Below are 24,928 nucleotides of genomic sequence, written 5' to 3' on the forward strand. Positions count from 1 at the left end.
TCCCCACCTGAAGAAAACAAAGGCCAAGAAAGCCCTGACTCAGAACCTCCCTTTCTGGTATTGCAGAATCAGCAAAAGGGTTTCCAGGACAACCTCAAGTCACCTCACCCCAGCCCCTGGCCCATCCCACCAAGCCCCTCAGGCTGTTGTGGGCAGAGGGCAGCTCCCAGGGGGCCATTCATGGCCACCATGGCCTCCTTGGTAAGTGGAGCCTGGAAGCCTGAGTCCTGGGTCTGCCATTCTCAACCCTGGAAACTCTCTCTCTATTCTGGGCTTCTGAGAGACCAGCTCAAGGCCCTTTACCTTTGGCTCAAGAAGGAAATGGCAACCCACTCCAGTATTCTTGCCTGGAGAATCCCGTGGACAGAGGAGCCTGTCGGGCTGCAGTCCATGGGGTGGCAAAGAGTCGGACACGACTGACTGACTAGGCATGAAGGTGAGGCCTCCTCTGGTGGGCTTCCTAAGTGGACCCTGAGTCTCAGGCACATCCCAGGCTCCTCAGCAGGGACCCTGGCCCCAGGCCCTAGGTCATATCCTCTATGTGGCCTCTTGGTTAAACATGCACAAGCTGAGTCAGGCATCACGTGGTTGTGGGACTAGAAAGAGCTCAGTATTACAAGACTTCCTTTTTGGAACTGGCTATGCCTCTGAGGCTGCTGCTGTAATGAAACCATTAAATCCATGGGTCAGGCTGACCTAGGGCTTCTCAACCTGGGCACAACGGACCTTCTGGGCTGGAGGATTCTTGGTGGCAGGGGCTGTCCTGGGCACTGTAGGGTATTCAGTGGTATCTCTGGTCTCTGTCCTCCAGATACCAGTAGTATCCCTTTGGTGTGAAGAACAAAATGTCTCCAGACGCTATGAAATGTCCCTTGGGAAGCAAAATAGCCCCTGGCTGAGAACCTCTAAATTGATCTGTGGTGACAGAGTTGAAATTATTGTTATGTTAGGGGGATGGGGGATATGGAGGGCAATTGACCAGGAAAAGGTACATTGAGATTTATAGGGAGTTGGAAATGTTCTGAGTGGTGGCTTAAATTTTCATAGCTGGGGATCCCACATTAAGATCCCCACAACTAGATCCTACTTTAAGCCGGATGCTTATAATTTGTCTATTTTGCTGTAGGAAAAAATATGCCCAAAGAATGAGCCTAGTCTGATTCAGGTCAATGCATGGCAAAAGCCACTATAATATTGTAAAATAATTAGCCTCCAATTAAAATAAATAAATTAATTAAATTTAAAAAAATGGAAAAAAAAAAAAAGAATGAGCCCAGTGTCAGACAGATCCAGACTTGGGTTTCAGTCCTGACTTTGCCCTTAAGGCTTAGTTTTCTTCTCTGTAAAATGGGGATAATAGTAGGGTCAACCTTCCTGGGCCACTGCAAAGATTAAACAAGGTGTGCATGCTTAGTTGCTAAGTCATGTCTGATTCTTTGAGAACCCATGGGCTGTAGCCGAGGAGGTTCCTCTGTCCATGGGATTTTCCAGGCAAGAATACTGGGGTGGGTTGCCATCTCCTTCTCCAGGGGATCTTCCCCACCCAGGGATGGAATCTGCATCTCCTGCATTGGCAGGAGAATGGATCCTTTACCACTGAGCCACCAGGGAAGCCCCTTAAACAAGGCAGTCACTATAAAATTCTTAGCCTGGTGCCTGCATACAGTGAAGGATCTGAGAGTGTTAGCTCTTAGCACGTGTGGGTCTGTCTGCTCTTTCTACGACTCCCTTTCCCCAGCCGTGTCAGATGGTCCCTAAGGTCCCTTGCCACCATGACTTTATCTGATGGTCTTGGAGCCACTTTTTTTCTCAGCCTAAACACCTTCAAGATCATTGGTTCTACAGGACCAAGCAAAGTTGATCACTGTTGCTGGGAGCAATGGAGTAGATGAAGTGCCGAGACGCACACAGAGCATCTCAGTCAGACTTTTTAGAGATAGGAAGAAGGGAGGCAGAGGGCCACTTTGCAGCCTCCTTCCCTCTGCAGAGGCTCCCTGGCAGGCAGGTGCAGCTCAGTCCCCGTTCTAACATTGGGTGGGGCCGATGGGAGTGAGTTCCCCAAGTGGAGAGGTGAGACAGAATTCAGTTGTCAAAGGGTAGTCTCAAGGAGAACACTGTTCCCTCTGAATCATCCCTTTTGTTAAGGATTAAAAAAAAAAAAAAAAGGCCCCTTCCCCCAGAGGCACAACCCACCCTGGAGAACGGAGGTAACTGAGCTTGTGGGAAACATACGTGCAGTTGGCACCAGTCAGAGGGTGGGGAAGGGAGGAGAGAAGATAGGGCCACTGTCCAACCCCTTGGAAGGTGTATAAAAGGCATCCTCTCCAGAGGAGAGCCACAGTCCTCGGCCAAACCAAGCCAAGCTCCTGCCTCTCCTGCTCTCTGCCCATCTCAGTCTCACCATGAGCTGTCGCCTGCAGAGTTCCTCCGCCAGCTATGGAGGTGGCTTCGGGGGTGGCTCCTGCCAGCTCGGAGGAGGTCGCAGTATCTCTACCTGCTCAACCCGGTTTGTCTCCGGGGGATCTGCTGGGGGCTTTGGGGGTGGTGTGAGCTGCGGCTTCGGTGGAGGGGCCAGTAGTGGCTATGGGGCTGGCTTCGGAGGCAGCTTCGGAGGTGGCTTCGGAGGTGGCTTTGGTGGGGGTTTTGGTGGAGGCTTTGGTGACTTCGGCGGTGGAGATGGCGGCCTCCTCTCTGGCAACGAGAAGATCACCATGCAGAATCTCAACGACCGCCTGGCCTCCTACCTGGAGAAGGTGCGTGCCCTGGAGGAGGCCAATGCCGACCTGGAGGTGAAGATCCGAGACTGGCACCTAAAGCAGACCCCGACCAGCCCGGAGCGTGACTACAGTCCCTACTTCAAGACCATCAATGAACTCCGGGACAAGGTGAGCCCTTGCAGGTTGAGCAGGGTTCTCCTGTGAGGAGGGCAGAGACTCGATGGCCTTCATATCCATGAAGGGTCCCCAGGGACCAGCAGATGCAGTATGGATGGAGTTCTTATCCTTCCTTCGGGTGAAAATCTAGGCTTTTAACTGCCTATCAAGCGTGTCTACTCTGGATGATCTTTCTCATGCTACGTATTTTCTCTCATTATTCATTTTTATTGCTCTTACTCATGCCAACATTTTTTTTAACTGCTTTCCAAACAGTTATGTTGTTAGCGACTTGATCTCTATAATCCTAACTCACTGGGTTATTTGGAAACCGTGACAGCTTTAAAAGCCACTAAGAATGGATAAAATCAACAGAGAAAGAAATACATGTTCATTCATTGGTCTGGGAACACTGGTTTGTTTTGTAGGGGCCCCCTTTAAATTGGTGTTCTCAACTGGCCTCAACCAGGTGGGAGAGATGCAGGCAGTGCTAAGCTGAGATTCTCTCCCTTTGTGAGGCCAGCTTGTTGGAACAGAAATCCACCTGCCTGGGCTGGGTCCCAGCTATGTGGGGTGGATTTTAAGTGCTTTGGAACACAAAAGTTGAGACAGGAAATTCAAATGGATGGGGATATTTATTGAAATTCCACTCTGCTCAGTGGGGAGGCCAGCTCCAGTGAAGTTATGAACTGTAGGAAGCGAGGCTGATTCTTTCCTGATCTTTTAAAATTAGTTAATTAATTAGGCTATGCAGGTCCCAGTTGCAGCGCAGGGGATTTTTAAATTGTGACTTATGGGATTCAATTCCCCGACCAGGGATTGAACCCAGCTTCCCCTGGGAGCTCGGAGTCCTAACCACTGGACCACCAGGGAAGTCCCCTCTCCTGATCTTAAGGAGAAGGAAGGTCCTCAAGACAGTGATCGTATGAGATTGGTGGTCTGAGGCTGTGGAGACATGACTAACCACAGACATCCTTGGTGGGGTTGCTCCCCTACAGTGCACATACAGATCACCGTGACCAGACGCAGAACACTGGAGTGATAGAACACGCTAGGGGGACCTATCTCATCCCTCACTTTACAGAGAGGACCCGAGGCCCAGCGAGAAGTGCCTTGTCCCAGCTCGCAGGGGCAGGGAGCAGGTGGAGCTGGACGGCCACCCGTCCAGCCCACGTTTTCTCAGTCCCCCTCCCCGAGTTCATGGACCCTCCAGTGCTCACTTTCTGTATTTTGCAGATCTTGGCGGCCACCATTGACAACAACCGGATCATCCTGGAGATTGACAACGCCCGGCTGGCTGCCGACGACTTCAGGCTCAAGTGAGTTTTATTTCCCTCCTCCCGTTCTCTCAGCAGTTCTTGTTTTAAACAAATGTTCCTCTGATCAATGTAATCCTAGCATCCCAGGAGTGAAGGTCTTGGGGAAGGAACAGAGTTCAGAAGAGGGTAGGGGTATCTCCAATTTCATTTCTTTCCCTTTCTCTCTCTCTCTGTTTCTTTGTTTCTTTCACTTTTTTTTTTTTTTAAATTTGAGCAGAGAAAGGTTTATTGCACAGCCAAGCAAGGACAATGTGTGGCTTCTGCTCAAAACCTTCAATTCCTAATACCATTTCTGTGTTGTTTTTCATTTAAAAAAATATTAGGTATGAGAATGAGCTGACCCTGCGCCAGAGCGTGGAGGCCGACATCAATGGCCTGCGCAGGGTGCTGGACGAGCTGACCCTGACCAAGACCGACCTGGAGATGCAGATCGAGAGCCTGAACGAGGAGCTGACCTACATGAAGAAGAACCACGAGGAGGTGAGGGTGGGGAGCGGGGCCTGCTGTGGCTGTATCACCTCCAGCAAGAACGGGGAGCCCTCTGCTGAGGTCAGACTCAGCCCTCCACAGTGGAACCTCGAAGCACTTTCTGAAACATTCTGGTAGCATTCAGAGCCGAGGAAAGGCCGGCTGAGGAGTTTCAGGCGTCTTCCTTTCCTGTCCCTACAGGAGATGAAGGAGTTCAGCAACCAGATGGTCGGCCAGGTCAACGTGGAGATGGATGCCACCCCAGGCATTGACCTGACTCGCGTGCTGGCAGAGATGAGGGAGCAGTATGAGGCCATGGCAGAGAAGAACCGCCGGGATGCAGAGGAATGGTTCCACAGCAAGGTACCTGGCTGTCTCACCTGGCCGAGCCAGAGGGTACCCGGGCCATCCAGCTGGGCTCCTGTGTCACCTCCATCCTGCTTGAATTCCAGAGCGCTGAGCTGACCAAGGAGGTGTCTTCCAGCACGGCCATGATCCAGACCAGCAAGACAGAGATCACCGAGCTCAGGCGCACACTCCAGGGCCTGGAGATCGAGCTGCAGTCCCAGCTGAGCATGGTACACCGGCTGCCCTCTGCCCTGTGGCTGCCCCCTCGAGGCCCCTCCCCCGGGCCTGGCGTCCCTCAGACCTTCTCCTCTGCTGTCCCACCAGAAAGCCGGGCTGGAGAGCACGCTGGCGGAGACGGAGTGCCGCTACGCCCTGCAGCTGCAGCAGATCCAGGGCCTCATCAGCAGCATCGAGGCCCAGCTGAGCGAGCTCCGCAGTGAGATGGAGTGCCAGAACCAGGAGTACAAGATGCTACTGGACATCAAGACGCGGCTGGAACAGGAGATTGCCACCTACCGCAGCCTGCTGGAGGGCCAGGACGCCAAGTAGGTCCCACAGCAAAGGGACTGGGGGACTCTGCTTTTAGAGCAGGCAGGGTCTTAGAGATCGTGCAAGGGAGGGGAGGGCATCTGTCTGCACTTTAACAGCTTGGACCGAGATCCAGGACCAGAGCTTCTTCCTTGTCTTCTGGCATCAGACTGTGGGGGCATTTCCTTTAACTTTCTCATCTGGGCCTCTGGATTAGACTCGGCAGGGCTAAGGACCATGGAGAAAATATCTTATGCTGGAAAAGTATATGAGCTTGGATTCAGGACAGCCCAACAAAGCTATTAAGCTAGAGATTGAACTGCCTTCAGACTATTTGCAGGGGCCAGGCCATCCTTGTAGGCTCAAGGGAAGGGTAGAGGGTCCATTGAAACAAAAGGAGGACAAAACTTTCAGCAAGTGGCTCAATAATATCTCCTCCTGAGGCTTCACAGACAGACAGGCAGGAGAGATCTGGGCTTACCTGATGCTGCTGCCCTGTGGGCTGGGGGCACAGCTGGGAAAAGAGCCCAACTCAGGGGCTCCAAGGGCTCCTCGTGGTTCTAGCTGAGGACAGGTAAGCAGCCGCTCTTGGTTGCCTTCCGTTCATGACTGCCTCTCTCCTCTCTCCCAGGTTGATCGGTTTCCCCACAGGAGGTAAGAAAATAACCCAGTGGGAGAGGTGATCAGGCTCCTGTTCATCAGCCTGGGGTGGGGAGGAGGCAGGAGGCAGGGCTGGGCTCCCTCGTGTAGGCAGGAGGATGGGGCTAGAGCAGCAGGGGTCACCTGCTCCTCCGTTTTCCTTTCAGAATAGGTGGCTCTGCCCCAGAGATACACGGGGCTGTTGTGGAGAGAGTCCCTCAGACAGCAACATAGAGTCCCCATCACCTATCCCACCTAGACCTGACCTACTGCGGGTTTGGGGCCCTTCTGGGGGGCCTGGGCCAGCCTGAGGTGGGTCTCCTCCAGCCTGAAGGTCTTTTGCCTCCTTCCTTTTCCAGGAACCTCCAGCAGCAGCTCCGGTCGCCGGATTTGAGAACAGTAGGCCTTAAATCTGCCAGGCAGTCCCTCCCTCTGTCTTCAGCACCCAGAGGAGGAGAGAGCTGAAGGCTCCCTGCAGGAGCGAGGGAGGGACTGCGAGGGGCCCCGGCCACTCTGCGCCCGGCCACCGCCCCCTCCCCAGGGCGGCCGCTCCCTGCCCTGCCCACACCCCCCAGGTCTGCTTCCTCTTCTCCCTGACCTGGCTCCTCTCTGATTTCCTTAGCTTCTCCCCGAAAAGAAAAGCTCATTCAATAAAATTCCCGCCTTCTTGCAAATGTATTTTTGATTCTGGCCTGGTTTCTGGGGGTGGCGCCTGCCAAGGCCCTGACTGGGGATGGTGGGGGTGGGGGGCGCGTGTGGTCCAGCTGAGTGGCCCACCCTGAGGAGGCCGGGCCCAGAGAGCTCTGAGCTGGGAAGGACACGAGGCACCCGTGCCGACCGTCGGCCACAGGTGTGATACTGACAAACACACGGACACATGGATGATGGCTCCCGGTAAATGTGGACTTGCGGGGGCACTTGGGCCAGTTCAATACCCTAGGACATCTGGTAATAAGGAAGTGACAGGAGTTCTAGTACAGTCAGGTGATGGCGTGATGCGGAAGAAGTATGCCCGGTTTGGGGCAGGGTGCAAGGGGTTAGTGAAGGGCTGAAGGAGGGAGAAGGAGGCCAAGGACAAGCACTCCAACTCCAACCACTGCCTCCCTGCTTCCTACAGAGAGAGCTTCCTTTGAGATGATGGGTGCCCAGGGCTGCAGTCCCCCCACCCCTTGGCTTGCCCCAAGTTCCTGACATTCCAAGTCACTCAGTGACCCGATGCACGACTTAAGGAGGGATCTCAGTCCATGCTGATATTTATCCTCCTCCCCCTGCTTCTCTGGATGTCCTGGCTCAGACAAGCAGCCTGCACTGGCTCCACTTAACTCCATACTGGGACTGGTCTCCTGGATTCTGATATAGGCACTTTTCTTTTTTTCTTCTTCACCCCTCTGCCCCTTGGGGCATCTGGAACATGTCTGCAGTCACAGTGTGTCCTGCTGACTCTCCAGAGAGGCCCCTCTTCTCTGTTCCTGTCTCACATGCCCAAATGAGTCGGCCATCACCTCCTTGGATGCACTTGATGAAGGAGCACCTCTCCTACTCCCAACTCTGGGCCTTCCTGCTCCTCCATCCCAGAGGACCCGGAGACCCAAACCACGGGCCTGGGAGCCCTCTTGGCTCCCTCTTTCCTTCACCTCCTTCACAAGTCCATCCCTGTTTTAGTTGTAATGTCCTCATCACCTGTCTGGTCTTAACTTGCTGGGCAGGTTGCTACGGCCTCCCTGCCTCTGGTTTGAGCTCTCCCTTCATCCATGCTCCACACACCGGCTGGGGCGATTGCTGGAAATGAAAAGTCCTCCTGGCTTAGAGATGCTACAAGGGCTCCCCATGGGCCACTGAGGAAAGCACAGATTCTTCAGCAGCCAAGAGATCACCTGGCTCTGGCCTCATCTGGCCTCTCTCTGACCTTGAACTCCACACTAGCCTCCCCCTTGTCCACCTGGAGGTCCTGCCACTCCAAACTGCTCTCAGTGACCGAGCCACGTGGCTGGACCTCTCGGGCCCTTGTTCAGTGAGGGATCTCAGTCTAATCTGATCTTTCATCTCTGTACTCTATTATTGGAGACCAGGTGCCCCTAGTGGTAAAGAACCCCCTTGCCAGTGCAGGAGACATAAGAGATGTGGGTTCCATCCCTGGGTCAGGAGAAGAGTATGGCAACCCACTGGAGTGGGAAATCCCATGGACAGAGGAGCCTGGTGGGCTACAGTCCATAGGGTTGGAAAGAGTCAGACATGACTGAGGTGACTTAGCATGACACGACCAGGTGTTTTATTCAACATTCCGATGGAGATGGCCACCCCCTCCTCTGCTGTGTGGGGAGAGAGTGGGGTGTACCCAGGTGTTTGCGCATCTGCGCCCCCTCCACCACACCCCACAGTTGACCATTGACCACATGTGCCGAGGGGGCAGGGCTGTGTACAGCCAACTGCTGGGCTTGGCCAATACTTACTGAAGGGAGAGATCAGTGAATGAACTGGGGGGAGTGCCTCTTAGATGCCTTCTGAGTTTTGTCGTGCGGTTGTAGGCCAGAAAGTAGGGGTGCTTGGCGCTCTTGCCAGCTGCCCTTTCTTGGCTCCCTCTTCATTTCTTCCCTCTGCCTCCCCTCCTCCTATAGTCACTGCCCTCATTCATCATCTTCTTCCTCCTTCACCCCGAGCCTGTCTGAGCTCCGGGCAGTTGGTTTAGTCCACAGTGGTTGCTCAGAGGTGACCCACGGGAAAGCTGTGGCCGTCCACTCATCCCAGATCCCAGGCCCCTTGTGGAATGAGGTGCGGTTCCATTCTCTTCCACACACCCAGAGCTGTCCTAGGAGCTCAGACATCAAAGAGGAAGAGGACATGACCTCCACTCCCAAAACTCGGCTTCTTTTTTTAGTTAATTTATTTCATCAGCAGCTGTTTATGAAGTGCACTGTGTACCAGATGCTATACTGGATCTAGCAGAGAGAAAGATGCACAAAAAGGCAGCCTCTGTCTTCAGGGAGTTCACACACTGACAGGCAGTAGGAGGTGACGCCCGCAGCAATAAATTTATTTCCATCTTCAAAGCTTAGTTCAGGGTTCAGCTTCCGCCACAGATCTCTGCTCTTTCCCCACCACTGCCAGCCTCCCGGGTCTATCCCCAAGGCTCCCTGGACTGATGGCCATCACAGTCATTTGTAGGAGAGCAGGCCATGAAGTCCATAGGCTCTGGAGCCACGCTACCCTGGCAGGCCTCCTGACTCTCGCCGGCTCCGTCTGTAACCCTGGCCAAGTCACTTACCCCAGTGGGCTCACTTTCCTACCTGCCAAATACCACCTCCCTCGCAAGTTATGAAAGTCAAATGCTTAGAACAGTCCTGGTAAGTAGTAAATGCTGAATAAATTAAGCTTTGTCATCCTCTTCCCTTCAGGGCAGGGATGGTTTCATCCTCCTCCTCCTCCTAACTAGGATGTTATAGGAGCTCAGTAAATGTGTTGGTTGGAGGAATGAGAGCTGAATGAAGATAGGTTCTGGGAGATAAAGAGGTAGGCAAGCACTTTGTGCTGCAGGCATGAGAAAGGGGCCTGGACCAGAGGAGACACTCAGAGCTGAGCCCCATTCGCTGGTGCAGGGGCCCCTGGGGTCCGTATCCCAGGTTTGCTGGGCTTGGAGCAGCCCCTCTCCCCGAAACCCAGACCAAGGATGTATGGGGGCAGCCTCCTCCTTTTCTGAGCCAGTGCTGGGTGGTCTGGTGGGGTGTGGGGTTAGTTGTCCACGTGAAACAGCGAAATGAACTGAACTCTGGGCCCGGTAGGGGCTCTGGCCTGACCCTTTCATCAAGACCCCAGGGAGGAGACTGAGGAGCTGGGCTCCATCCAAGGACCTCTGTGGCCAATCAGAAATCCTGAGGCAGCTGAGAGGGAGGCTGGGGGAGGGGCTCACTGGGAGGGGGAGGGGTGTTACTGTCAAAGCTGACTCGAGAGCCTTCCTGAGCTGGACAGGAATGATTGTCCCAGGGCTCTGGCCCGAGATGTGGGAGAGGCTTGGGGGTGTAACTGTGCTAAGTTCTTTAAGTCGTGTCTGACCTTGTGACCCTATGGACTGTAACCCGTCAGGCTCCTCTGTCCATGGGGATTCTCCAGGCAAGAATAGTGGAGAGGTTTGCTGTGCCTTCCTCTAGGGGATTCCAGACCCAGGGATTGAACCTGCCTCTCTTACATCTACCTGCATTGGCAGGCAGATTCTTTACCACTGAGATGTGGGAGAGGCTTCAGGGAGGGGAGGGCAACCTGCTCTTTGTACCCAGGACTCATTTCATCCCCTCAGTCATCTGCATGGGGTGACCACTCAAGGGGGGTCAGCTTTATCAGGCCTGTTTGGTCGATACTGCCCCTTCCAGGGATTGGCCAGGTGCCCACCTGCCCCACTGCTCCCCCAGGTTCATACCCCTGCTTCCCAGAGCTGTGGCTGTGAGGAACAGCCCTGTCCATGGAGCCTGACTACCCTTTATGTCAGCGATTGGCAGTGAACACAGTTAATACAAAAGATGCCAAAACAGAGAGGATGCTAATAAAGGAGAAAGTAATAATGTGTCCAGCATTTGTCTAAGGCTCCTTTTTAACCTTTACTTTGTTTCATCTTTATAAAAACCTGATTTGGCCCAATTGTACCCATTTTATACCTCTGAAGACTGAGGCTCAGACTGGTTAAGAGACCTACTCAGCAGGGTATCTGGGATCCATGTTCCAACATGCTTTCTGAGACCATGGCTGACCCTTTGTTAAAGTCAAGCACTCAGATCTGGAATCTGGGGCAGCAGCCAGACTCTCACCTAAGCCCCAACACTTAGGGGTCAAAGATGTCCCATGGAATATGCCTGTGGCGTCCCAGTGCCTCAGCTCAGAAAGGATGAACCTCCCCACGGCGGTGATGCACAAAGGTGGCTAATTGCTGCATGACTCTGGGCTGTACAGTCACATCCCCAACGAGAGGTGCCTCCCTCTCCCAAAGCCTCTGCCCTGGGTGGAGGGACCAGTGCACTTCTGCCCTCCCTAATGCCTCTGCGCTCCCTAATGGGGCTGTGCGTCCTGCTTGGGCCCTGCAGGGGGCAGGCTGACTCCAGAAAGCTGGTCATGCCACTTTGGCCACTGGCTGGGACAGAGTGGAGGGTCAGGGCACTTGACCTGGTCCCAGCATGAGCCCCTATCCATTCTCTACCCTTCATGGAGCAGTGGGCCAGCAGGGAATGGCTGAGGGCAGAGCCGCAGCCCTAAGACCCTTGGGTGCCTGTTGTCCCTCTGTTTGGGAGGGTAGCCTTGAGGCTCCACAGAAGACCCTGAATATGAGATGAGCGTGTCTGGGGCTTCCTAGCAAGGGGAATCTCACTTGAGGGAAGTGGGAGAAGAGATGTCACAGGAGGGCTGTGGTCCATGGAGTGTGATGACGCACTGTCCCAACTTCCCCATGTCAATGACTGGTCCCTTCTTTTCCCCTGGCCTGGGTCAGTGCATCTCGGGATGGCTGGGACCTGCCCCCTGTGCTGGAAGGTGTTCCTGGGACTGTTGAGGGCTGGAGTGGAGAAGGGTATGCAGGATGCATCACTCTGAGCAGCTTGTCTGGTGGTAGGGGCTCTCAAATTGCTTAGCGCACATCAGACTTTTCATCCTCCTGCAGAACTTGGGAAGAATCAGGTGGGTGGGCACCTGTTGGTGGGGGGAGGTTTCGGGGGAGTTGGCAAAGAGCTGATATTCACTCTTTTGGCCCGTTTTTATGAGCAACCATAATAACTCTGTGGCTTCTTTCATCTGAGGATCTCAGATGAGTTTGAAAGTAGAACCCCCAGTATAAAGCTTGGTTAATTACTGCCTGGAGCCCACAGTCTGTTTTGCAGACACACTGTTAGCAGGAAGAGAGTGAGGCCGACTGCACATCAGCCCCTGTAAATGCAGACGCTGGAATCCAATCAAACAGGGTGTTTGAGGAATTTGCTTTGTGGTCCAGTTAAGTGGTATCTGAATCAAGGGGACGCGGGAGAATGCAGTACCAGCATCTCTCCCATTGCGTCTGGCTCTGTGTCTCCCACAAACCACAGATTCTCTAAGGACTTCAGGGAGAGCAGTGACAGCTCTGGGATTCTCCATAAAAGCTGGGTGGGGGGAGTTAGGGACTGAGTGGATTTGAGCGAGAGGCTCTGGACTCTTCCAGACAGGAGCGGTCAGCCAGTGCAGCCACGCAGGAAGAGCTGGCCTGTGGGCAAGATGGAAGTGGCCTAGGATGCGGAAGGCAGAGGTTGGTGTGAGAGAACTGGAGAGGTATGGCTTAAGATCGGGGTCAGGGTGGCTCTCTGGGCCTCCCACAGGGCAAGAGCAGTTTGGAGCAGATTCCTAGACCATTGTCAAAACCATATTCCAGGGCAAGAGAAAGTACTTTTGCATTTTGGGGGAGATGCGAGTTCCACCATGAGACCCTGTCCAGTCTCCAGCCCTCAGGGGGGCAGTTGGGCAGCAGGGTGTGTTTGAGGGCAGAGCTGCAGCCCTAAGACCCCCTTGGGTGTCTGCTGTCCCTCTGTTTTGAGGGGCAGCCTTAAGGGTCCACAGAAGACCCTGAGTATGAGATGAGGGTGTCTGGGGCTGTTCCAGGGTGATGCTGGGCCTGGTAACAGGATTGGGTCCTGGCCCAGTGGGGATTCAGAATCATCCACAGAGCAGCATGTTGGAAAGTTGGGTGCCCAGGAGCCTGGCAGAGCCCTAAGTCTGGGGAGGAACCAAGAGTCACCTTGCCTGCTCTCCTGAGGCCCCTAGCACAGGCTCTGGGCCCTGGAGAGGGGTGGCCAGGGAGTGGGGATGACCTCCATGGTCACTGATCCTGTGCACTGAGTCTGGTGAGGCCTGGAGACAGCAGGGGGTATGTACAAGTTTGGGGCACAGGCCAGGGGAGCAGGAACTGGTCTTAGAGAGGGACTGAGCAGAGAGGGACTTGTTAAATCTTGCCGAGGAAGGTCTGAGTCAGCCGGCTGAAGGCAGTTGCCATCAGGTGGAATGTCACTGAGGTGGCCGTGAGGGAGAAAAGACACCTTAGCTCTCCTCTTCTGAGGCCTGCTCACTGGGCCGGTGAAGGCAAACATGGCAGCCACTGAGACTGGGGTACAAAGGAGAGAAAGGCACGATTTTCCAGGGGAAGCTGGATATGCCTGTTCCTGAGACCAGCCAGTCATGGTGACAAGTCACAGGGGGAGGAGGGAAAGGAACAGCTATGTCTTGTTGGGCCAAAGTTCTCCACCAGCGATGCTTCCTTATGGAGGATTACCAGAGAAAATGTAGGATGCCTAGTTAAACTGGAATTGTAAATACACTTGAATAATGTTTTAGTATAAGCATGTCTTAAATGTTGCATGTATTTTTATTTGCTGAATCTAGCAACCCTACCCTCAGCAGGCTTGCTAACTGCCCTGAGTCTTCCACCATCAAAACCAAAGAGGCGAGACCTTTCTCTGATTAAATTGGTGGCTCAAAATGTCATAATTGAAGGTTTTCCCCCTACCTCTCTCATAATGCTTCCTCCAGCTTTGTGGACCTGTCCCTGCCTGTCTGTACTATAATCTAACATCAGCTGGCGGCAGATTTGGCAGGAGCTTTTGATGTGGTTACTTGACACAGAGTATATAGTCACCCTGCTTTTCAGGGAGGAGCCAGGAATCCTGAGTACTTGGTTGTGGGGACAAATTCTTTGTTCCAAGGAAAAAGCACTTGTGTTGAGGGGGATGAGATCAGTGGGGGTGTCCCTGTTTCTGGGTGGGTTCTGGGTAGGAGTCTAAAGAGGTGAACATGCCGACTGGGTCAGGCTTTTTTAGATGCCTCTTATGGTGGGAAATCTTGTAGGACTTGCGAGTGTGGATGCCAAAGATGGGATAGGGAGCAGGAGAAAACCTGGAAGATGAAGCCTAGGCCACCAGGACACTCTAAAAGAGACAGTCATTGGCCTTTTTGAATGGTCTCATTCCCCCTTGCCGCCCAGTGAGCTGACTGTCCACGTGGTCCACGGTTCTGCTTCCGCCATTGCCACAGGGGCATTGCGGGCCCTGGCACTTCTAACATCAGCTCAGAGGCGCAGGGCTCCTTGGGCACACTGCGACAGGTGGTGCTTTCTCCGTCAAAGGGACAGGTCAAAGCTTGGGTAGAGGAGACTCAGGCTTGATTTCTTGGGTCTCTGCCCGCAGAGAACCTTAGCTTTCACATGGAGGCTCATTTGAGGGTGGAGATCTCTTCTCACCAAAGAAGGAGCTGCAACTCAACCCCTGATTTTGAACTTGGTGCCATCCAAGGTGGGCTTGGGGAAAGTGGAGGTGTTTTCTGTCCCCGTAGCAGCATCTTCCCTCTTCCCCTTGCCCCCCAAACTACGGTCATGGTAGTCAGGGAGCATCCTGTCAGCTCTGTAGCCCCCAAGCTGGCATTTGTGCCTGCAGTAGTGGGTCAGGGGGCTTTTAGGAGTTTCTAGAGTAGAGGTTCCTTGGTAGCTCAGCTGTTAAAGAATCTGCCTGCAATGCAGGAGACCCTGGTCTGAGCCCCTGGGTTGGTAAGATCCCCTGGAGAGGGGACAGGCTACCCATTCCAGTGATCTTGGGCTTCCTTGGTGACTCAGATGGTAAAGAATCCACCTGCAGTGAGGGAGACCTGGGTTCAATCCCTGGTTTGGTAAGATCCCAGGAGGAGGGCATGGCAACCCACTCCAGTATTCTTGCCTGGAGGATCCCCATGGACAGAGAAGCCTGGTAGACTACATGCAGTCCATGGGGTCACAAAGAATCAGACACTACTGGACAACTAAACACAGCACACAGACTAGAGGCCAGAGGCCAGAGAGTCCTGGACACAGGATCGGGCTCCTGTAGCTCTGGAAACAGTCCCAGCCACAATCCCTCACTCCGTTTTGGTTTTTTTTTTTTTTTTTTTTGGGTGCACTGTGGGGCATCCGCAGTTCCCTCACCATGGATTTTTCAATCTTGCCCCTTGCAGTGGAAGCACGGAGTCCTAACCACTGGACCGCCAGGGAATTCCCCCAGCCCTAACCTCTTTAGGTGGCTGTCTTTCCCTGCACAGCTGGGCTAGGCCTCTGAATCAGTATTCTATGAAGCCAGAGTGAGTGGTTTGTGCCCTGGAAATAGCGTTCATCTGAGGCTCAGACCACATGGGATATAAGAAGAGTTTTGATCTCTTCAAATCAGTGAAGTGAATTCCTGCTTATCAGCATGTTTCAATTTAGTTATCACAGTCCTGTGAATATGGCATTATGAGCTTCATTCACCTTTTAGGAAAATGGAGGCTCAAAGGAATTAAGGAGCTTGAACCATGGTCTGGCTGAGCCCAGGCCCAGGGCCCCTGCTGTCCAGCCCAACTCTGTCTAAGCCCTTCTTCTGCAAAACAAAGTCTCAGTTGGCTTCGTTAGCCAGCAATGTCATTTCAGCCTGGACATGCTGGGACTCCTGACAAACGTCCTGGTGACACTGCACCTCTGAATGGGCCCTTCTGGCTCCCATCTAGGGAGCTGGGTTTGCACTGCCTCTGCCTCTGGAGGGATGCTGGGAGGAAGCCACGCCATTGTGCTCTCCTGGTTTGGAGGTGTTTCGTGGTGGTGAAGGATGGCAGGAAGGAAAAGTCCCTTCCAAACTGAAAAGGCATCTTGAGACCAAAAAACAAGGCAGGTAGCTCCAAGTAATCAATGGATCGGTTTATAATAGGGTACCTTACTCACAGCGTGTGATGGGGGCTGACAGCCATCTGGAAGCATCTGTAGCTATATTCCATACCACTGAGGGGCCATTGGACAATTTTATAGTTTACTTAGGGCATGTGGGGAGATACTCAGAGACAGGATGGGCATCCCTAAGTCAAGGTTTATGAATGGGTAACGTCTCATGGACGCTGGGAATATGTCAGTGAAGATTTTCATCACTGAGGTCATCAGGTTCAAATGATTATTAAGCAGTAGCTATTAGCTACAAAGTCCTTGACCACAGAGAAGTGAGTTAGTGTCCAGTACAGTGCTGGGTAGGGTCAGCGGAAGGACAGGAAGAACTGTAAGGGCCCAAGATGGCATCAGTTCAGAGCCATAGAGAAGACCTGGAGGCAAAGTGAGACTGAGGTCCATGCAGGCTTGCAAAGAAGAGAAAACCCAATTGTGTCATGGGCTGAACCTCTGTAACTTGTCTTTGTTATGTGGTCAGTGACAGAGAGGGGACAGTGTCTGGTGAATGAGTCACAGACACGTCCAGATGACATTTGGCTGGCTCCATGGGAAACACTCCTCAAACCCTACACTGTCTGAGATGGAAGGGTCTTGAGTTCACGTTGTCCAGGCTCTTCCTGTCCGGATTGGGGCTCTGGAGCCCAGAGAGTTTGAGGCAGAGCTCTATCTGGAGTCCAGGCCCCCTGACACTTAGCCCAGTATATTTTTAGAAACCTTTTAAATTTTGTATTGGAGTATAACCGATTAATAATGTTGTGGTAGTTTCAGGTGGACAGCAAAGGGGCTCAGCCACACATACACATGTATCCATTCTTCCCTAAACTCCCCTCCCATCCAGGCTGCCACATAACATTGAGCAGAGTTCCATGTGCTACACAGTAGATCCTTGTCCATTATCCATTTTAAATATAGCAGAGTGTACATGTCCATCCCCAACTCCCTAACTATCCTTTCCCCCCACCAGCAACCGTAGGTTCGTTCTCTAAGTCTGTGAGTCTGTGTTTTGAAAGTAAATTCATTTGTATCATTTCTTTCTAGATTCCACATACAGGGGGTGATATACGCCATTTCTCCTTCTCTGTCTGACTTAACTTCACTCAGTATGACAATCTCTAGGTCTATCCATGCTGCTGCAAATGGCATAATTTAATTCTATTTAATTATCCCAGTGTATTTTTGATTCAGGTTGGAGAAGACAGTCTCAGAATAGAACCTTATTTTGAAATAACACCTGGTGCATGGGCACCCCTGATGTACTTAACATTGTGCAGCTGGATTTTCTCCAGGGCGGGGCCACCATGGGAAGGGGTGAGCTGAGGTGGCCTCGGGATATGAACAGACCTGTGAGTCCTGGGTTCTCTCCTCTGATACAGGAAGAACATTTTTTCCAGTGGGGCCTCAATCCATCCCGTGATGGTCCAGACTTCTGAGGTGAAGGAGAGCAGAGGAGTTCCTCTCGTGAGACCCCTTCCACACTTCCTTCTGAGAGGTGTCCTTGCTGCCTACACCATGGAGAAAGGCAGCGGACCAAGGGCTTCCAAAGACTTTCTCTGGGCAGCTTGTCACCCACTCCAGGAGACGTCTGTGCCACCCCTCGCAGCCCTGGAGACACCTGCCTGGACTCTGGCCCACAGTGGCCCTCTGGATGTGTGTGCTGAGTGATGGGGACACAGCCAGAACAGCAGAAACCTGCTCATTCTGTTGTCCTGAGAAAAACCTAGAATCAGCTTCAGATACGGATTGCACAGTGGAGGGATTAAAAAAAAAGCACACGAGAACATTAACTTCAGATGTCCAGCAGCCAGAGACCCCAGTCAGAGCTGTGCTATGTTGGGGAAGGGGAGCAGCTGCCTTTTGGACCGGCATACTGTGTCACAAACGAGGTGAGTTGGGTCATGCGTGCATCAAGGACCTGCCTGATTGGGCCCTACAGTGACAGTCAGACTCTGCACTTGTCATCCTAGAAGACAAAGGAGGGGCTGACAGGGGGTCTGGTCACAGCCTCAGTCCCTGTCCTAATAGTCCAGTGGGTGTCTGCTGGGAGCAGTTTTTCCATCAGGAGACATTGGGCAGTGTCGGGAGAATTTCCAATTGTCACGACGTGGGGAGGGGTTGCTACTGGCATCTGCCCAGGGATGCCGCAAACACTGTATGGTGCACAGGAGGCCCCCACACTAGGAATTATGTAGTCTACGACATCCACAGTGCTGAGCTTGAGAAACCCTGAGACAGCCCCATCCCGGGCCCTGCGGGGAAGGTGTGCAGCACGAAGGCACCCTTGCTGGGCAATCGAGCTCTGGAGGCCTGCTGTCCCTGCTGTCCCTCCCTGGAGGAGCAGTACAGCAAATGGACCCCCGGGAGCCCATCAGGTGGCTCTCGGGCATCCCATCTAGGTATCCACTGGACCAGGCAAGAATGTGCACCACAGCCAACCCTCCTGAGTAATTTCAGAGAGAAGCTTATAAAGTGTTTTAAGAGGTTGGTAAATTGCAACTTCACATGCACATAAATGCTTCTATAAACGCCAGCCTTGCTGTGTGTGTCTGTGTGGACAAAGAGTGAGCAGGTTGCTCAAGCCTTGGGAAAACCCGTGTTGAGGGTGGAAGACTGAGTTTACCTTTGTTCCTTAATCCTCAGGCTCTCCTCTTGGGTTGCTTAACTCTCTGTAGTGTCTCATCTGATCTTCTTATTCCTTCTCTGTCTGAAGGGTCTGCATGGACCATTTCTGTACCCTGTTTAGGCAACAGTAAGGCTTAAAACTCAACATTCAGAAAACTAAGACCATGGCATCCAGTCATGGTAAATAGAAGGGAAAACAATGGGAACAGTAGGAGGCTTTATTTTTTTGGGGCCCCAAAATCACTGCAGATGGTGACTGCAGCCATGAAATTAAAAGACGCTTGCTCCTTGGAAGAAAAGCTATGAACAATCTAGACAGCATATTAAAAAGCAGAGACATAACTTTGCCAACAAAGGCCTGTCTAGTCAAAACTATGGTTTTTCCAGTAGTCATGTATGGATGTGAGAGTTAGACCATAAAGAAAGCTGAGTGCCGAAGAATTGATACTTTTGAACTGTGGTGTTGGAGAAGACTCTTGAGAGTCCCTTAGATTGCAAGGAGATCCAACCAGTCAATCCTAAAGGAAATCAGTCCTGAATATTCCTCGGAAGGACTGATGCTGAAGCTGAAACTCCAATACTTTGGCCATCTGATGCAAAGAAGTAACTCATTTTTGAAAAGACCCTGATGGTGGGCAAGACTGAAGGCAGGAGGAGAAGGGGACGACAGAGGATGAGAGGGTTGGATGGCATCACTGACTCAATGGACGTGAGTCTGAGCATGCTCCAGGAGCTGGTGATGGTCAGGGAAGCCTGGTGTGCTGCAGTCCATGGGGTTGCAAAGAGCTGGACATGACTAAGTGACTGAACTGAACTGAGGGCAGGAGAGGGGTTGGGGTTGGGGAGAGAGGACTGCCCAGGGTCCTGATTATTCTACTCTCTTAGGTTCAGGGAACTAGAGGTCACAAAGGAAACTGCCCTCCAAAGAAGCTCCACCTGAGGGCTCACAGCCACAACCCTTTGCCAGCCACAGCCACAAACCATCATCAAAGACTGTCCTCTTAGCCCAACCAACATTTCTACAGCACCCGAGGTGCTTCAAACCATTTTCACTTCTGCCCTGGTTTTGACCCTCCTTGGATCTGCATGAAGCAGGCCAGGGAGGACACTGAGGACGCCCAGGATGGAGTGATGTGCTCAGCATCACAGGACAGATCAACAGCAGAGCTGGGGTTTGAACCTAGGTCTTCTGTCCCCAAATTCTGGGTGCCTGCACTTGACTTTGGTTGTGTTGGAGAAGCAGCTGAACAAGAGTGTGGGATTTGGGGTCCCAGAGCCCTGGTTTCGGATCCTCTGTACTCACTACCTGTTCTTCTCAAGCAAGCTTTCTCTTTCTTTCCTTTTTTCTTTCCTTTTTTCTTCCTTCCTTTCTTTCAACCATTCTGAGCCTCAGTTTCCACACTGGTAAAACGGAGATGATACTGGCCATCTCCCAGGACTGTTGTGAGGTGTCCATGAAATAACTATAAGCCTGGCACATGATAGGTGTTCCATGAATTTTAGTTCCCTTTGCTCCCTTCTTAGCATCCCAGAGGTGAGCAGCTATGATGGGTAGGGGTAGTGGTCAGAGGTGACAAGTGAGCAGCTTGGGCATCTGGAAGAAAGCTTGCAGAGAGGGCAGGTGCCAAATGTCATTCGTGAGGACACTCCCAATTTATGGGTTCTGGTGCAAGGACTTTGAAGAGGCAATAAAATTCATATTCTACGAGGAAATGACAGCAGCTGAGAGTCCTGACTTAGCAAATGAAATTCTACATTATTTTTTATTTTTACAAGGCAAGGGATTTTGGATGGGTAGCAAAAGTCACATTCTAATGAGATTCTCCTGGGATAGGAATGGGCTTTCCCAAGTGTAAGATGGCAACACCCCACAGACAGTGTATATAAATGCCCCAGAGAGGCCATGAGAGCCAGAACCTGAGCTCCTCGCTAAGCTGCAACCTGCTCTGCTAGCATCATGGCCTCCCAGTTCTGCTCCCCGATCTTCTCCTCTGGGTCTCTCAGGGGCCACTGCGGCACAACCAGCGGCATCTCTCGGGTGTCCTGTGTCCGCTCCGTGGGCTCCTGCAGGGTGCCCAGCCTTGCTGGTGTTTCGGGGTCAGCCTCCTCTGTCAGGCTGGGCCTCTCCAGCCTTGGGAGCTGCTTGCCTGGTCCCTTCCTGTCCTCTGGGTTCCATTCCTCTGGCTTTGCCGGGGCTGGGGGCTTGTTCTGCGAGGGCGCCTTCAATGGCAATGAGAAGGAGACCATGCAGTTCCTGAACGATCGCCTGGCTAACTACCTGGAGAAGGTGCGGCAGCTGGAGCGGGAGAACGCAGAGCTGGAGAGCCGCATCCGGGAGTGGTACGAGTCTCAGATCCCGTACATCTGCCCCGACTACCAGTCCTACTTCAAGACCATTGAAGAGCTCCAGCAGAAGGTAACCGGGGCCTGGTCCCACTCCAGCCCAGCCACCCAAACCCTGGGAGGGGTCTGTCTCATCTCACTACAGATGAGGCTGTAGCTCTCAGAGGATTCTCTCTCCTGTTAGGGCCAGCTTTTCTTTCTAGGGGTTTGGTTTCTTGGGGGACCCAGATCTCTCTCTGCTTGTAAACGCCCCTCCTTTCCAGCCAGTCTCAGCTATAGGAAGAGCAATCACACCCACCAAGCCCTTACTGGACACAAGCTCTGCGCTTAATGCCTTCCCTTCCTTTTGTTTGTGTATTCCTCATCTTGGAGAGATGGACATTATTGGTTCCATCTAACAGATGCAGAAGTTGAATTTTAGGGAGGTTTGGCCACTTTCTCAAGATCCCATAGCCTGTTGGTGTTGGATGTGGAATCTGAATTCAGGTTTGGCCTGGTTCTCTCTGCTCACATGAGTGTGACCCACTGTGCCTTTGGGGCTTCAGGTGTCAGGCCTGATGGCCACTGTGATATCCTTCCTGGGACTATTGTTGCTGGTCATTTGTTAAGTCATGTCCAAATCTTTGCAACCCCATGGACTATAGCACACCAGGATTCCCTGGCCTTCACTATCTCCTGGAGTTTGCTCAGACTCAGGTCCATTGAGTTGGTGATGCCATCCAACCATATCCAACCATCTCATCCTCTCTTGCCCCCTATTCCTCCTGCCCTCAATCTTTTCCAGCATCAGGGTCTTTTCTAATGACTTTCTGGGACTGACGCTCCCTCTATATCTAGGCTCAGAACTCAGGGCTGGAAATGCCAAAGGTACTTAGAAGTATGGCCTCTGAAAGCTGGGCTGTCCCCTCCCACCTGCCCCCACACTGCTGGGCCTTCCCCAGCTCACAGGACGGCCTTGGTTCCCCAGATCCTGCTGACCAAGGCTGACAACGCCAGGCTGGTCCTGCAAATTGACAATGCCAAGCTGGCTGCTGATGACTTCCGGACCAAGTGAGTGGCCTGATCTCAGAAGGTAGTTCTGTGCTACTCCCTTGCCTCTGTCCTCCGCCTGTGGGAGCTGGGAAAGTGAGAGTGAGGCCAGATGCAGCTCTAAGTGGGGAGTGCGGCATCAGTCTTAGATCCTTTCCGGGTCAAGGGAGAGAACCACAGTGATGCTGACCCCAAATCAGCCACTGCAGCTGGACAACAAGGCGGCAGGCCCTGCCTGTGAGTGGCTGCCTTGCCGCAGACTCAGCAGGGCTCTGTGCGTGCAGGTACGAGACGGAGCTGGGCATGCGGCAGCTAGTGGAGGCCGACACCAATGGTCTGCGCCGGATCCTGGATGAGCTGACCCTGTGCAAGGCTGACCTGGAGATGCAGGTGGAGTCTCTGAAGGAGGAGCTGATGTGTCTCAAGAAGAACCACGAGGAGGTGAGGCTGGTCCCACATACCCTCCTGATGATTTCCACCCAGCAGGGAGCCACTGCTGACCCTTGGGTGTAACAACAGTGACAACCACCTCCATAGTAACCCCAGATGACCTTTACTGAAGGCCCACCGTGTGCCAAGAACTCTACAAAGCACTTTGTATTTTATTCTTGTTTTATGTATATACTATTACAAGCTTCATTTTACAGATGAGGAAACTGAGGCACAGAAAGGTTAAGTCACTTGTCTAAAGTCACATGGATCCGACACTCCTGGGCATGATACTAAATCTCCATTTGGAGGGTAGTGCCTGATAATGATTCTACTTACCTGGTATTTGCATCATCTTCCAAATTCTCCAAGGAGGCAGGTCAGGGTGCCTGAGGAGGCTGAAGCCCAGAGAAGTTAAGCATCCTATTTAATGTCACACAGCTGACAACTGAAGGAGGAGGGTTTTTACCCAGGTCAGTCAAACTTGCATCCAACATCCTTGTCACAACCTGATGCCCTCTTGCCTGCTCTCTGCAGGAAGTCAATACGCTCCGATGCCAGCTTGGGGACCGGCTGAATGTGGAGGTGGATGCTGCTCCCCCAGTGGACCTCAACAAGATCCTGGACGAGATGAGATGCCAGTATGAGACCCTAGTGGAGAATAACCGCAGAGATGTGGAGGCCTGGTTCAACACCCAGGTGGGGCTGGGCTAGCCCTGGGAGAGCTTGTGGGGTGGGGACACCCTTGACAGTGGCTTCACTTGCTCTGACCATTCTCTGGGTCCTCTTACACTTTTCAGACCGAGGAGTTGAACCAGCAGGTGGTGTCCAGTTCGGAGCAGCTGCAGTGCTGCCAGACAGAGATCATCGAGCTGAGACGCAATGTCAATGCCCTGGAGATTGAACTGCAGGCTCAGCATAGCATGGTGAGTGGCCCCCGCCTGAGGGGCTGGCCATGCTCGTGGCAGGTGCCCCGATCCCTGCCTCGGTTATCATGGGTGGTGATCACTAGTGGTATGGAGATACCCAGGACTGTGGGTCTCTGGTGGGGGGCGGAGTTCCCTCCCATTGGCAGTGCTTCTCTTTCCCTTTGCAGCGGAATTCCCTAGAATCCACCCTGGCAGAGACTGAGGGCCGCTACAGCTCCCAGCTGGCCCAGATGCAGGGCCTGATCAGCAATGTGGAGGCTCAGTTGGCCGAGATCCGCTGTGACCTGGAGCGGCAGAACCAGGAGTACCAGGTGCTGCTGGATGTCAAGGCCCGGCTGGAGTCAGAGATCGCCACCTACCGCCGCCTGCTCGAGGGAGAAGACTGCAAGTGAGTGACCATGGGTCCTGGGGGTCCAGGCTTGGGGAAAAGGCTCACCTGGACCCAACGCTTAGTACCACGGTGAGGGTTATTGTGCAGATGAAGGGGAGGCTTGATCATAGCCTCTGGAGTGACATTCCTTCTAGCTCTAGGCTTTAAGCATTTGCAGGTGGACAAGCTGGCCCCACTCACCATACTTCTCCATCCATTGTTTTTGGCTGGGAGTTTCTGATCTTTGTCTATGCAGCCCTCAAGGATTCCAGATAGGCACCGTCTGAGCCATTTGTCGTGGCCTCCCACCCATCTCACTAGACCCTCATGTATGTTTGACATGCTGGTCAGTTCAGTGGCCAATGCCAAACACGCCCTGACGTGATCTTATTTCCTCAGGCTGCCTGCCCATCCTTGTGCCACGGAATGCAAGCCTGCTGGCAGAGTTCCTTATGTCTCGAGTGGGCCCTGTGCCCCGGGCCCCCAGCTCAGCACCCAGATCCGCACCATCACGGAGGAGTTCAGAGATGGGAAGATCATTTCTTCCAGGGAGCATGTGCAGCCGCTGTAACTGGGCAGGCCCTGGCCCACAGGAGGGAGGACACCCCTGTGTGTCCAGGCTCTAAATGACCCCCACCTCTCCTTCCCTAGAGGGACTCCCCGCTCAGCAGATTTTTCTACCAAAAAACTTCCTAGATTGTGTTTCTGGCTTTGACTGCTTTTACGCCAGGTAAAACTAAGCTTCCCTGGAAATTTACCCAATAAAGTGTGTTCTCTTGGCATAGAAATCTCGCCTCTGTCTATTCTCTGTGGTTAGCTAGTGGGGTGTTTGAGGCTTGTTGCGAACGTGTGGATTTTGGTTTTGGGTCTCTTTCTTCTGGCTCTGAGTGGTAGGAAGTGACAGGGTGATTCAATATATTTCATAACAGGGATACCTGGGGGCTTGGTCCCCAAGAACAGACAATGACCCAATCCAAATGGCTGCTGGCTGTAACCTACAGGCTTGGCCCTGCCCATGGGGACCACTCAGGGTGACCCCAGAAGAGGCCAAGGACCCCAGCTATCCTCCTCACTAGCCCTGCCCTTCAGTTTATCCTCCCTTGTCCAGCCCCTGCTGTCACCTTGCTGGCCACCTCCAGGCCTGACACTGGGGGACAGTCTAGGAGAGGGGGTGCCACCCAGAGAGGCAAACTTCAAGCAGACAGCCTGGGTCAGCCAGTGACAGAGGGAGGTCGGGTGAACTGGGAGATGCAGGTGAGAGGGCCGGGAGAATCTAAGTCCCTAAAACTGGATACAGGGCTGAAGTGGAGTGAGGAGGGTGGGGGCAGTCA

The 24,928-nt window shown here is 53.0% G+C and overlaps 2 protein-coding genes across 2 annotated transcripts; both read left to right on the forward strand.

The window, feature by feature from the left end:
- Positions 1-2,268: 2,268 nt before the first annotated feature.
- On the forward strand, positions 2,269-6,853 carry KRT13 (keratin 13). The gene is made up of 8 exons (XM_020910049.2): positions 2,269-2,885; positions 4,110-4,192; positions 4,516-4,672; positions 4,862-5,023; positions 5,113-5,238; positions 5,333-5,553; positions 6,168-6,190; positions 6,535-6,853. The coding sequence occupies exons 1-8, from the start codon at positions 2,403-2,405 to the stop codon at positions 6,567-6,569; spliced, it is 1,290 nt and encodes a 429-aa protein (XP_020765708.2). The 5' UTR covers positions 2,269-2,402; the 3' UTR covers positions 6,570-6,853.
- Positions 6,854-19,621: 12,768 nt separating this feature from the next.
- KRT36 (keratin 36) lies at positions 19,622-24,385 on the forward strand. Its single transcript, XM_020910057.2, has 7 exons — positions 19,622-20,913; positions 21,808-21,890; positions 22,154-22,310; positions 22,836-22,997; positions 23,099-23,224; positions 23,395-23,615; positions 23,997-24,385. Exons 1-7 carry the CDS (start codon positions 20,455-20,457, stop codon positions 24,166-24,168), a joined length of 1,380 nt encoding a protein of 459 aa, XP_020765716.2. The 5' UTR covers positions 19,622-20,454; the 3' UTR covers positions 24,169-24,385.
- Positions 24,386-24,928: the final 543 nt, after the last annotated feature.

This window comes from Odocoileus virginianus, chromosome 17 (genome assembly GCF_023699985.2).
Source record: "Odocoileus virginianus isolate 20LAN1187 ecotype Illinois chromosome 17, Ovbor_1.2, whole genome shotgun sequence".
Classification (NCBI taxonomy): domain Eukaryota; kingdom Metazoa; phylum Chordata; class Mammalia; order Artiodactyla; family Cervidae; genus Odocoileus; species Odocoileus virginianus.

Bases quoted from the DNA above. Each gene is read 5' to 3' on its own strand.
- KRT13 (XM_020910049.2), top strand. From the start codon at position 2,403: ATGAGCTGTCGCCTGCAGAGTTCCTCCGCCAGCTATGGAGGTGGCTTC. The intron at 5,024-5,112 runs GTACCTGGCTGT...CTTGAATTCCAG, and splicing joins AGGAATGGTTCCACAGCAAG to AGCGCTGAGCTGACCAAGGA. The intron at 5,239-5,332 runs GTACACCGGCTG...CTGTCCCACCAG, and splicing joins TGCAGTCCCAGCTGAGCATG to AAAGCCGGGCTGGAGAGCAC.
- KRT36 (XM_020910057.2), top strand. From the start codon at position 20,455: ATGGCCTCCCAGTTCTGCTCCCCGATCTTCTCCTCTGGGTCTCTCAGG. The intron at 20,914-21,807 runs GTAACCGGGGCC...TTGGTTCCCCAG, and splicing joins TTGAAGAGCTCCAGCAGAAG to ATCCTGCTGACCAAGGCTGA. The intron at 22,311-22,835 runs GTGAGGCTGGTC...TGCTCTCTGCAG, and splicing joins TCAAGAAGAACCACGAGGAG to GAAGTCAATACGCTCCGATG.